The following is a 12,368-nucleotide window of genomic DNA, read 5'->3' as shown; positions in this document are numbered from 1 at the left end:
CCAAATTCCTATTAACAAATTTGCACATTTTCAGTTTTCAACTTAATCTTTGGCTGAATTCCATAGACAACTGGTAATAGTAAAGTTTTTTTCATACATATATGAGATCTAAATGTAACAGCTCATATATAAGTTACTTACTGTTATTTTATTTTTTCAATCTTGAGAACAATAATTTGTACTAATGAGCAGGGTCCCCTGAACGTCTAACGCTCGCCAGCCCCCGAAAATTGCTAAGCAATCTTATATGGTTTGCTTCGCAAGCCAATCTCGCTTCGCTCGCTACTAACTTAGGTACATTGCAAATGCACAATGCACAAAATTCTAAGAATTCAAAACAATCATTCAAATCCATATAATAACTTTTTTTTAAAAAAAATTACATCCTTTTAGTAAATACTAAGTCATTAAAATAAATTTGAATTCAAATAAATAACACGTAATTCGTTAAACCTATTAGAAATGTGCTATAGTATAAAATCTTAAGATAAAATTTCTAAAACTGATATCTCTTTAAAAAGGTTAAAATTTTGGCTATAATTAAGTCTATTAAAAATTGAAATAAGTGAATTGCAATGGAAAAACCTGCATAAACAAATAAATTCTAGTAAAACAAATATATAAATAAATCAAAATTTTTAAATCGTGATATAAATCAAAAATCGTCAAATAAATTCGTAATATATAAATTCGTGAAAAAAAGTGCTTTCTACAAAATACTAAAATAGAGATCTATCGACAAAGACTACTCACTTCTGCCTAGCTTATGCTCTCTCTGGTTATTTCAGTTTCCGTTTTGAAAGCGCTATATGTTGAGCCATCTCAGCTAGATTTGGCATGTGACATTTTTAGCGGCAATCATTGGTCGATTTTCTAGCGTTGCCATTCGGGGAGGCCTATTTGTTGCCATGAGGCTTATTTTTTGTCGCCGTGTAAGAAAAATATATATATATAGATTTTATTTATGATTTCTTAAAAAAAAAAGATTTGCATTATTGGCCAGTAAAGGAAAATTTAGGATGATTCTTGAAAATCTAAACAGTTTTCAATTTAATTTTAAAAAAGAGTGAATTTGTGACCTCTGTTACAACTATTTAACGACTTGCAAAGTAGGTTTCGGTAATATATATTTTAAAAAAAATAAGATCCGTATTACTTAAAATAAATCAAATTACTTAAAATAAATTAAATTTCTTAAAATAACATAAATTGTTAAATTTCAGTGGATTTTAGATACTATAGCTGTCATCATGAAAAATAAACTTACGATTGTAAATTTGCATTTTTTAATTATTTATTAATATTTTTTAATTGTATATTTTTTATATTGATCCCTTAGTTAGAACCTAAGAATATTCATAAAATATTTAAATTAGTTAAAACATGAAACAAAAACCCTAAGAAAATTCCTCATAATGTCGGAAATGTAAAATCACAAGATACATAACAGTCTCAAATTAAAAAAGTTAGCGAAATTTCAAGAAACACCGGATCACCTTTATCTCCATAATTCCACTTTTTAATGCATTAGCTTCGTGAAGAAAAAGTTTTAATTAAAAAAAAAAAAAAAAAAACGAGATCTGGCAACTCGAAAAAAAAAAAGCAAACGAAAATCAAAATTGAATTACGAAAAAGAGTTCTCTTTTTTATCGCAGTTTTTCTTTTGCATTTAAACTCTTAGCACTCTCTTTCAAGAACGATAGGTAAATAGCTAGGGAAAGAAAAAAAAAAGCAGGAAAAAAATAAGTCAGGCAGTCAATTTGTGATGGCTTTATTAACAAGAGCGAGAGAGCCCGCTTTATGGCCTCATTTTCCGATATCGAATACTGCGCGAAAGTATTTTGATACAGTACTGAAGCGTAATGTTGGACCAGCTCGGAGAATTATTACTCGACGTATCTGGGTCGACATAGAAAAGCGAGTAACAAAATAGGGAACAAATCTTGCTTACTGCTGCTTCTGGTTTTTGTCACAGAACTTTTCTGATGTGTCTTGCGATATCAGAAGGCGGAAAGTATTTTTGGTCGAATGTCAATTTTCCATTGCATTGTCCATTTGCCAAAAAAAATGTTTATTTAGTAATGTAGGAAATAATAGTTTGGGCAGAAGTAATTAGTTTGTATATATTTGTTTTCATGATTGTTTTTTGATTTCTAGTTTTTTTGTTATTTATAGGACATTTCTTAGGAAGCTATTTGTTTCCATTAAATCTTTGATGCTTGAAAAACATCAAAGAATACGCTTGGAAAAAATCTGTTTATTGAACTATTGTTACTTTAAAAAAATATTTGTTAGAGTAAATTCATTTTATTATGAAATATTGAAGTCCAAAATGTAAAATAAACAACAATTTTAATACACAATTTATTTATATAACATAATTTATAAATAAAAATGTTAATTCTGAATTAGCTTTTAAGTTTCTGAGCAGCAGGATAAATGCTTAAAACTAAATTATTCCCTACCAACATCTACGGAATTTTTGTTTTAAGAAAATACTTTTCTTGGAGTTAACAAAAGTAATGTATCGGATTTTTTTTCTCAATAAAAATTAAAACAATCCTGGTGTTCTCTCACTTTGACATTTTACCTTCATTTTCAGTCACTAATTGTAAATTTTTTCAAAGAAAGTTGCTTCTTTTAATTTTCAATTTACATTAGTTCTTCGAATAAGGTGCTCAAGCTTTTAATATCAGCAACCAAAAGGTCAGCTGACCTCAATGGGTTACCTCAAATTTTAACAAAAGTTTATGGTGGATGGGATAAGGGCCGCTTTGTGGCCCAGGTACCCAAATTGCAACCATTACTAGAACTAGGATAATGAGTTAACTTAGATTGATCATGTCATCAACATCAAAAACTAAGTATAAAAACACTACTGCAAAAATTCAGCCACTTTTGTTTCAAGTTTAGAATGGTTTATGATTCATCAGTTTCTTGCTTAGGGCTTGCATCATGAGTTCGAAACCAGCAAGTCGAAGAATCTCCGTGTATTAAATGGTGACTGGAGAGCGTTAAATCTGTGGGGTCACTAAGTTCCCCAAGTTCCAATAACGAATAATTACCTCTGGGTGTACTGTATTGGAGATAGAATGTTGTCTGGTTCAAAACAAATTTATGATCTGGGGATGAATTAATGAATGGATCCTCCCTGTAAAACGGTCAGTGTCGAGTGTGTGGTCGAAATCATATTTTTGGCCATAGATTGCGCTACTGAAAAACAAGAAAACGCTCCCTTCTACTTTAAATTTGATTGAATTCCCATAGCAGATTTTCTGGTATAGGCAAGTGGTGTAAGATACAACAATACGGGCAATGGTAACACAAGGGATACATCGCTCATCTTCCAATGAGATGCCCAGGTCCGAATCCCAGCGATGGCTTGACATTTCGACTCGCAATTGAAGCATGACTCGCAATGAAAAAAAAAATTAACTAATTTTTAATAAGCGATTTTGCTTATAAAGGATCATCTGGCACACAGGTCACATACGAGGATTTTTCTCTTCTTGAAGAGCTCAATTAAAAAATTGTCAAGTAAAAGTAAAATGAATGAAAAAGTAAACACATATAGACTAAAGAATCCTACCTGGTTGACCCAGACATTGGTAGTCATAATCTGGTTCTTCAAGTTCTGCAAAATAGAGATAAGACATGCTGTAGAAAAATAAAATAATTTTTTTTTAAAATAAAATAAAACAATTGTTTTGCTAGAAAAAGTAGTGAACGTATTACTTGTCATATAAAAATAATTATGAAATACCTGCCAACATCTTAATTTTCTGACTAGGGTTTTCTTGAGGTCAGGTAACTAGCAGTTGAATTGACCATTGCGAGCACAAATTATTTCAATAATACGTAAAATCCGTTTCGTAAAAATTTATTCTAATGGTAGCTATGTTAATGTATTATTTTTTATTCACTTCAACTTAATTTCCACACTTTTTTTCACGTATTATGCATTGATGTGCATATTAGTTTATTTGCATGTAGTGAAAGTTAAAACTATTATAAGACAAATTTATTAAGGAAATACTTTATGTGATTTCTTTAAATTATTTTAAAGTATAAAATATCCATGCATGTATTAATTGATTAACTAAAATTGCAAATTTGACATATTTTGCTAGTTTTTTGGAGCGTTTAGCTTGACAACTTTGAAAATTGGTGAATTATATAAGCCTACAAGTTGTTTAGAAATAGTGGTGGATAAAAAACTACTAAATTGAGTTTATTAAATCAAGAATCACAATTAATAAACTACCACTTGAAAATATTTATTCGCTGTCCGGAGCAAGTTGGCATCTCTGTGTATATAAATAAAACTAGTTTTGTGTGTTCTATATTATTGGACCGCTGCGCGGCCTAGGCACCCAGTTTTGTTTAAATAAAGAAAGAAAAGAAAGTTTTCTATATTACATTAAATTCTTCAAGCCATTTTAGTTACAATAATAATATGAAGATATTAAAAATTTACTAGAATTATGTGTTTCTAATAATTTTGGCTTCGCCGGTCACTGGTGACCCCCATGACATTCAACGTGTTAAAGCATACGTTTTTAACCATTTTAAATAGTAAAATAGTATTTGAAGAAAAATTCGGAGCCAATTCTCCTGAAAAGTTCGGCACATCTGATATCGCACGGATGCCACGGGCGACTAAAAATGTAAAAAGTGGTAGGAACTCAATTTAATTTCATTCTTTTATAAATCTTTCTAATCAATTGTAACAACCACTATTACTTACAAGTTATATTATTCATATCTTAAAACTTTTATTAATTGATTTGATATTTCCTTTTTAGTTATTCAAGCAAAGTGCTTGAAACATTCATAAAAGCAACTCCACTGCCTGCTTACCTCAATGCTCAACAAAAACAGTGTTAAAATTCCAGATGAATGGGATAGGGGTCGCTTCACAGCCCAGGTGCCCAATTAAATCAGAACATTAGGATTTGATTTGATTTTAAATCGCAAATTTAAAAATATGCTAGCATAAACTACTCATTGTAATACATATTAGTAAGATTTTGTTTTTTAATTGTCACCACTTTTTGAAAGTTAAGTCGTCAGTGTCAACCCTATATCTAGGAATCCCTGTGCACAATATGTATATAATAAGTACAAGATGAAGATACTAAATTTTTCCAATCGTGCTATACCATTTTATCGTGTATCTATTTTAATAAATTTTTGCGATTTAATATTCACTACTTTTTACAGTTTTAGTCATTAGTTGAATTCCTATTTTAGGGAGATTCGTGCAACTACAGAATCTGAATCGTTATAACGTATATTCATTATTAAAAGCTTCATGAGAAAATATAACAACGTAAAAAAGTGCTTTTCATGGATAATTGTCTTTTCTTCAAGAAAAACGTAAAAATGAAATAGTTTTAATACCAAAGTATTCCATTTCCCAGACGAATAACAGACCTGGCTATTGGATTTTCATTTTTGGATCTCCTCTTAGCAATTATCAATTCTTTTGAATCATTGCTTCATTTTCTTTACTATTTCAGGCGAATAAGAATCCTTTGGAGCAAGAACTTCATATAAACCCTTAACCATTAAAATAACCATCAGTTATTTTTAGTTTAGTTTTTATCTTTTAGTTTTATGATCGATTGTTTCCAAAGATTGAACAATAGAAGGGTCAATTTTTTTTTCCTTTTAGAATTTATTTCGATATAGGAATTTTATATTTATTTCGAAAATATGAACCATTCTCATGAAATACCAATGCATTTTTAGTTTTGTATACCTGTATATACTTAAAACATTTATATTTACTGGTTTGTAGTCGTACGCTTACTTGTATTTTTAAAACATCCTTAGCAAAATTACTTGGGAACTCATCGGACCAATATTCACGGATCTTGGCTCAATAAGAGTTTAAAGGGTCGTTATTTTTCCGATATTTGTACTATATAGAATTTTCTGATTTACCCGATATTTTACAAACACTGTACAACCAATATCGACCCTATATATAATTGTTAGATTCACCCGATATTTTACAGACACTTTACAACCAATATTGACCCTGTATAGAATTGTCCGATTCACCCGATATTTTACAGACACTTTAAAATCAATATCGACCCTACATAGAATTGTGCGATTCACTCGATATTTTACAGACACTTTACAATCATTATCAACCTTATATAGAATTGTTAGATTCACCCGATATTTTACAGACACTTTACAACCAATATTGACCCTGTATAGAATTGTCCGATTCACCCGATATTTTACAGACACTTTAAAATCAATATCGACCCTACATAGAATTGTGCGATTCACTCGATATTTTACAGACACTTTACAATCATTATCAACCCTATATAGAATTGTTAGATTCACCCGATATTTTACAGACACTTTACAACCAATATTGACCCTGTATAAAATTGTCCGAATAATCCGATATTTTACAGACACATCACAACCAATATCAACCCATTATGGAAATGTCTGATTCACCCAATATTTTTTATTCATTATTTAGCCAATATAAGCCATATATTGGTCCTATATAGGTTATTCTAGGACAAATATTAAAATATCTAGGCATCCCAATATTAGTACCTCGGTCCATGTTCTTATAGCCCAACTGGGACTAAGGTAAAACTGTTACTAGGGATGATTTTTTAAGGTCCATATTTTTGTCTCAAGCATTGCTACTTTAATGAAGTACTTGTATTTTTGTTCAGAATTACTTCTTAAACGTGACATTTAAGTGCATTATTGTGGTAAAACCAAATTTAATTTAAAAACTAAAATACATTCGCAGTATGCAAATTTAGAGTTTAACATATTGCAAGCAGGTCATGTAAAAATACGTTTTATAAATTTTTGCAATCCATACAAAAGTTTAAATAGTGGTAGCTAATCTATTTCGTTCCCTCTCTGTTTCTTAACCATACCTGCCAACTCTCCCGGATTTTGCGGGACATTTTATTTTCATATTTAAAGTGGTAGTAAATATATACTATTTTTTTCTTTTATAAATTTAATTTTTAAATAATTTTGATCACCACTATTCTTACAAAAATTAAGCACATATATTAATATGCGTTATGTTTTCAACTAAACTTTTTTCAAATACAACGTATTTGTTTGCTTAAAATTGAAGTTTTAAAATTCCATTTTAATACCACTGGGAAAAATGATAACGGAAGGGATTAAAAGTTGGCAGGTCTGCTTAACCCTTTCGAACCGCGCGGGGCATGCGCTGTCCCCGTCCATGGGTGAAATCCCTTATATAGCAAGACGTAAAAGAGAAAAACCTGGTACGTAAAACATTTCATTCCAGCATTTTTTTCGAAAAAAAAAATGAAATATCTGTAACTATCAAGATTTTTTTTATAATTCTGGCATATATATTAAAACTGCTTCTTTTCCAAGATAAAGTAGATATTGTTGAAGAATTTTAAAAAAGAATAAGTAAACTCCTCCCCAAAACTAGCTATAACTGAAATGGTTTTACTACCAGCCTTTCCTATTTTCCGTCTCGCTTTCACCCCTGCTGATTTTTCGCCGTATTGAAAGGGTTAAAGACACTATCCATTCTTGATCACCACAAACATAAATGATTTAGTATATATGCAATCAGAACAACAATCACTCGTTGTAATTTTTTTTCAAATTAAAAATGTAATTATCGAGACAAATTTGCTCCAGTTTTTATGAAATCTTGCCTACCACTTGTTTTAAAACTTTAATCTATAATAGATGTTATACAGTTTCTAAAAAAGTTGCTCACATGCTACATGTTAACAACACTCTAGTCCAAATTATGATCAATGCCGCCAACTTTTTCAAATTTGTAAAAAATTATTCTAGTGGTAGCTAAGTTTATGCTTTAATGTATTATTTTTTTATTCATTTTAACTTATTTTCCACGCTTCTACATGTAAATGATTTAAAAGTTTATATGCAACGTCACATTGTACCATCTGCAGAGATGCCAACTGCTCCGGACATGCCTAAATAATTAAAAAAAAAACGGTAAATAACTGCAAAGTAAATTTTGAAAATATTTGACGATTTTTGCTTGCTTTATAAAAGGTAAAGGTATAGAATGAGGTGAGAATGATTACTTTATTTATAAAAAATTGGGCACCTAGGCCGCGCAACGGCCCCTATCCCATACATCTAGAAATTTACATAAGTTTAAAGTGATAACGTTTTGAATTTAGCAGTCGATGTGGTAGCTAATACAAAATTATAAGCACTTTGCTTGAGTAAATATAACATTTGAATATCGAAACTAAATTTACACATATAAATAAAAACATAATGTGAAATATATATACATAGGTTGACCTAGATAAATATAGTAGATATAACATTTGAATATCGAATCTAAATTGACACATATAAATATAAACATAATTTGAAAGGAACATATTTACATTGTGGTAGCCATAAAAAAATCAAGTCGTTTGCTTGTGTAATAATAAAACAATGAAATTTTCAATATGACAAATTGGCCTTTTTACATAACATTCGAAATGTTGATTCTAGACTTAAATTAAAAATAAAGATAAAACATGATTTGATATGTAAAATAATTGATTTTTGAAAAATGAAAGACATAATTGATGGAATGAGGTAAGATCTATAAAGTGGTGAATTAAATAAGCCTACGAATTATTTAGAAATAGTGGTGGATAAAAATCTACTAAATCGAATTTAGTAAGCCAAGAATCATGATTGATAAACTACTACTTTAAAATATATATTTGTTATCCGGAGCAAGTTGGCATCTCTGCATCTGTCTCGTGGTAAGGGTTTTAAAATGTTGCAGAGTTGCCAACTGCTCCGGACGCGCCAAAATAACAAAAAAAACCGGTAAATAACGACAAAGTAAATTTTGAAAATATTTAACTATTTTTACCTGCTTTTTAAAAGGTATAACATGTCGTATGTGCAATAAAGTGGTGAGTTATATAAGCCTGTGAATTACTTAGTAATAGTGGTGGATAAAAATCTACTAAATTGAATTTATTAAACCTAGAATCACAATTGATAAATTACCATTTTAAAGTATATATTTGCTGTCCGGAGCAAGTTGGCATCTCTGATGTTGTCAAAATTACCAAATATTCAGAAAGCTTTGGTTTTAAAATGTCTACCGTTCTATAAAATATTTCGGAAAAAGCATAGTAGTTGGCAGGGTGGCTTGGCTATATAAGCTACCCCCCTTTTTTTTTTAAAGAGCTCCATATCCAAATCAGTGGAATGAAAATTTTAGTTATAACAGATTAATGCGTACGTATATTTCTTGAAAACTGTGCATATCAATGTAAAAATATACTGATAGCATTTTGTCCCCAGAACAGTATAAATCTTTAATAATTCTACTATTTTTCAAAGTATGATCTTATTATCCTGAAATTTTTCAGTCATGATGATTTGTATGTAAATGTAAAATGTAATGTAATTTAAAATTAGAAAATGCAAAATTAGAATAGCAATGTAAAATTAGAAAAAAAAATTACATTTAGTGAAATTATATTCAAAATAAAATAAAATAAAATTGTTCTATTAAATTTAAAAAAATCGATTAGAAAATTAATAACAGATCTCACTACGATGTTTTGAATTTAATGTAAACTTATAATTGCAATTAAACTCAATGTTACAAATATTGAATTCAATATGAAATTAGGAAAAAAATCAAATTGGAAAACAATTATCAGATTTTCTTATGGTTTTCTAAATTCATTGTAAAATTAGAATTGCGATTCGATGCATTAAGAATCAATGCAAAATCAAAGAAACGTAAATTGATAGCAAAAATAGGAAGAAAATAAAGAACGTTAAATCGATAATACAAAAATTTCAAATCGACTGTAAATTACATTAAGTTTATCTTTTGTATAAGAATCAAGGTTCTCAAAATTTAGTTCAATGACTTTCTGATATTTTACAATAACAAAAATTAGAAAAAGAACTTATTTGTTACAAATAGATTCAAAATAAAATGAAAGAAAATCTTTCTATTAAATTAGAAGAAAAGGAGAAGAAAATAAATAACAGACTTTACTATGATGTTATGAATTTAATGTAAAGTTAGAGTTGTAATGGAAAGAAAATAATAAATTAATTGTAAAATTAGGAAAATATAAATTAGAAGACAATTATCAAACTTTCCTATGAAGTTTTAAATTCATTGTAAAATTAGAATTGCAGTTCAATGCTTTTAGAATCCAATTAAAGAAATGTAAGGTAAAATTAAAGAAATGTAAATTCATTGCATAGATAGTTAACAAAATAAAGAAGGTTAAACCGGTATTGCGAAAATTCCAAATCGGCAATTAATTACGTTAAGTTTATCTCTTGTATTAGAATCACGGTACTCGAAACAAAGCTCAATGGCTTTCTAAGATCTTTTTTCGGAATAAAACATTCGATTAATTAAGTGTCTCTCAATTCCAAAGGATTACAAAAGAAGGAACTTAGTTTTATTGTCCAGACATTTTCACTTTTCTTTTGGCACGGCGAGTTTACCCAACAGTGATCGATGGAAAGATAAGAAAAATGTTTTTGTTATTTTTTTTTCTGGAATAAGAAAAGAATAAGTAAAGCATCAGGGTTTTTCTGATCAAAAAGATATGTGGACCGAAGAAAGAGGTGAAAGAATTCTTGGAAAGGTTTTGGTTGGCTGAATATCTGCACCTGCTTTCTTGCAATGAAGAATGTTTTTTGGAGTGGGATTTACGTTTTTTTCCATACACTATATTCCATTTAGTTTTTGTAAACTTCCAATGTTAATGCATTAAATTTTAAAGGGTTTGTATTAAAATATTGCTTTAAAAAATCGATTTGCCGAACATTTTTAAACTACCATGACGAATCAATAATTTTAGAAAAATGTGTAGATAAGATCTATTTGTCGGCTAATTTTGATTATTGTTGTTGTTTCTGATGGCACTTGCCACACGGTCAAGCCTGCTTGGTGAAACCGAGTAAATTTAAGGCATATTGTGCTTTTCTTGTTTTTTCAGTGGCGCCATCCTATGGCCAAGAATTCGTCTTCAGCCACACACACGTAACAGCCCGTTTTATAGGGCAGACCCATTCATACATCTATTCATTCATCCACAGATCGTAATTCTAACCTGAGTCATAGAACGATCAATCTCCAAACCAGTACCCCCAGAGGTTTTGATTTGTTATGGCAACATGGAGGACTTTGAGACTCGACAGATTTAACGTGCATCAGTCACCATTTACTACTTCCAGTCTTCGGTCGATGGGGTTCGAACCCATGAACTCTCGAACATGGGCCCAGCGCCCTACTGACCATGCTATCCCGGACCCAATTTTGCTTATAGATGACTTAACTGTTTTGTCTTTAGAAGATTTTGTCAAAGTTAATTGTTGTTTTACTACCACTTTGTAAAATCTTTTTCAATGACCGTGCAAGTTTCAGGTAAGCGAAAGGAAATTCTCAGAATCCAAAATTTCTCCTCAGAATTCCCAAAATTTCAGAATTCCAGAAATCCAGGAGAAAATCAGAATTCCCAAAATTTCTCCAGTGGTAGTAAAATGAAAAGTGAATTACAACGACAAGCAGAAATATCTTTATTATTTTGTAAAGAGTTCGAAAATAGCAACTTAAAATTCTAAATCACTTAACTAACCACTTCAGACCTAAGTCATCTATTTGAAGACATCAGCAAATACAGGGTATCGAAAAACTTCGAAAAATTAAAGAGTGGTGATGATCTTTTCTCAAGACTGCTTAAAATTGCAAAAAGTAAACATCCAATCCAGTTTTATAAAATCAATTTTGAAGTTTTCCCACCACAATAAACGATACAAAAATATGCCTAAAATATAAATATCTTTCAAATTTTTAGCTACCACTTTAAAACAATTTCCAGGCCATGCTTGGAGTGTGACATATAAGAGCCGGTTACATTTTACGTACACTTTATGAATCTGAAATTTATAAGTAGTTTTGATCAAAATCATTTTAAACTAAATTTAAAATTTCGAGAAATAAATAGGATGTGTAATTCTCACTGCCTTTTTAAATTTAAAAATAGACTTTAACCCGAAATGCGTAAAATTTAGATATAATGGTAATATTAATGGGTAGATAAATTTATTTTTAACAGCCGGAACGCTCTTATATTTGTTACAAATCTTGTGTCTTTGGGTAACGATAATCGTAACACATCGTTTGCAGGCAACTCTTCCAAAAATACCCCACAGCTATTAAAGATTAACATTTTTTAAAAGTGGCAGACAAGATTTCATAAAAGTCGACTATAACTACAACTTCAATTAACACGTTCACGCCGGGAAAAGTGAAAATACTGGTAGGGGAAAAGAGAAAATACTGG

The 12,368-nt window shown here is 29.9% G+C and overlaps 1 protein-coding gene across 1 annotated transcript in view; it reads right to left on the bottom strand.

The window, feature by feature from the left end:
- LOC107441899 (acetylcholine receptor subunit alpha-like 1) overlaps positions 1-12,368 on the bottom strand; it is a 118,309-nt gene that overhangs the window by 69,441 nt on the left and 36,500 nt on the right. Inside the window, exon 2 of the mRNA XM_071184889.1 lies at positions 3,590-3,634. Within this exon, the coding sequence (XP_071040990.1) occupies positions 3,590-3,634 (45 nt within the window). The remainder of the gene's footprint in view (positions 1-3,589; positions 3,635-12,368) is intronic.

The sequence above is a fragment of the Parasteatoda tepidariorum genome, chromosome 5 (assembly GCF_982258835.1).
Source record: "Parasteatoda tepidariorum strain Cologne lab strain chromosome 5, Ptep-v5.0, whole genome shotgun sequence".
Classification (NCBI taxonomy): domain Eukaryota; kingdom Metazoa; phylum Arthropoda; class Arachnida; order Araneae; family Theridiidae; genus Parasteatoda; species Parasteatoda tepidariorum.
Note: the sequence above shows the minus strand (reverse complement) of the source record. Positions and strands in the feature narration are given on the sequence as shown.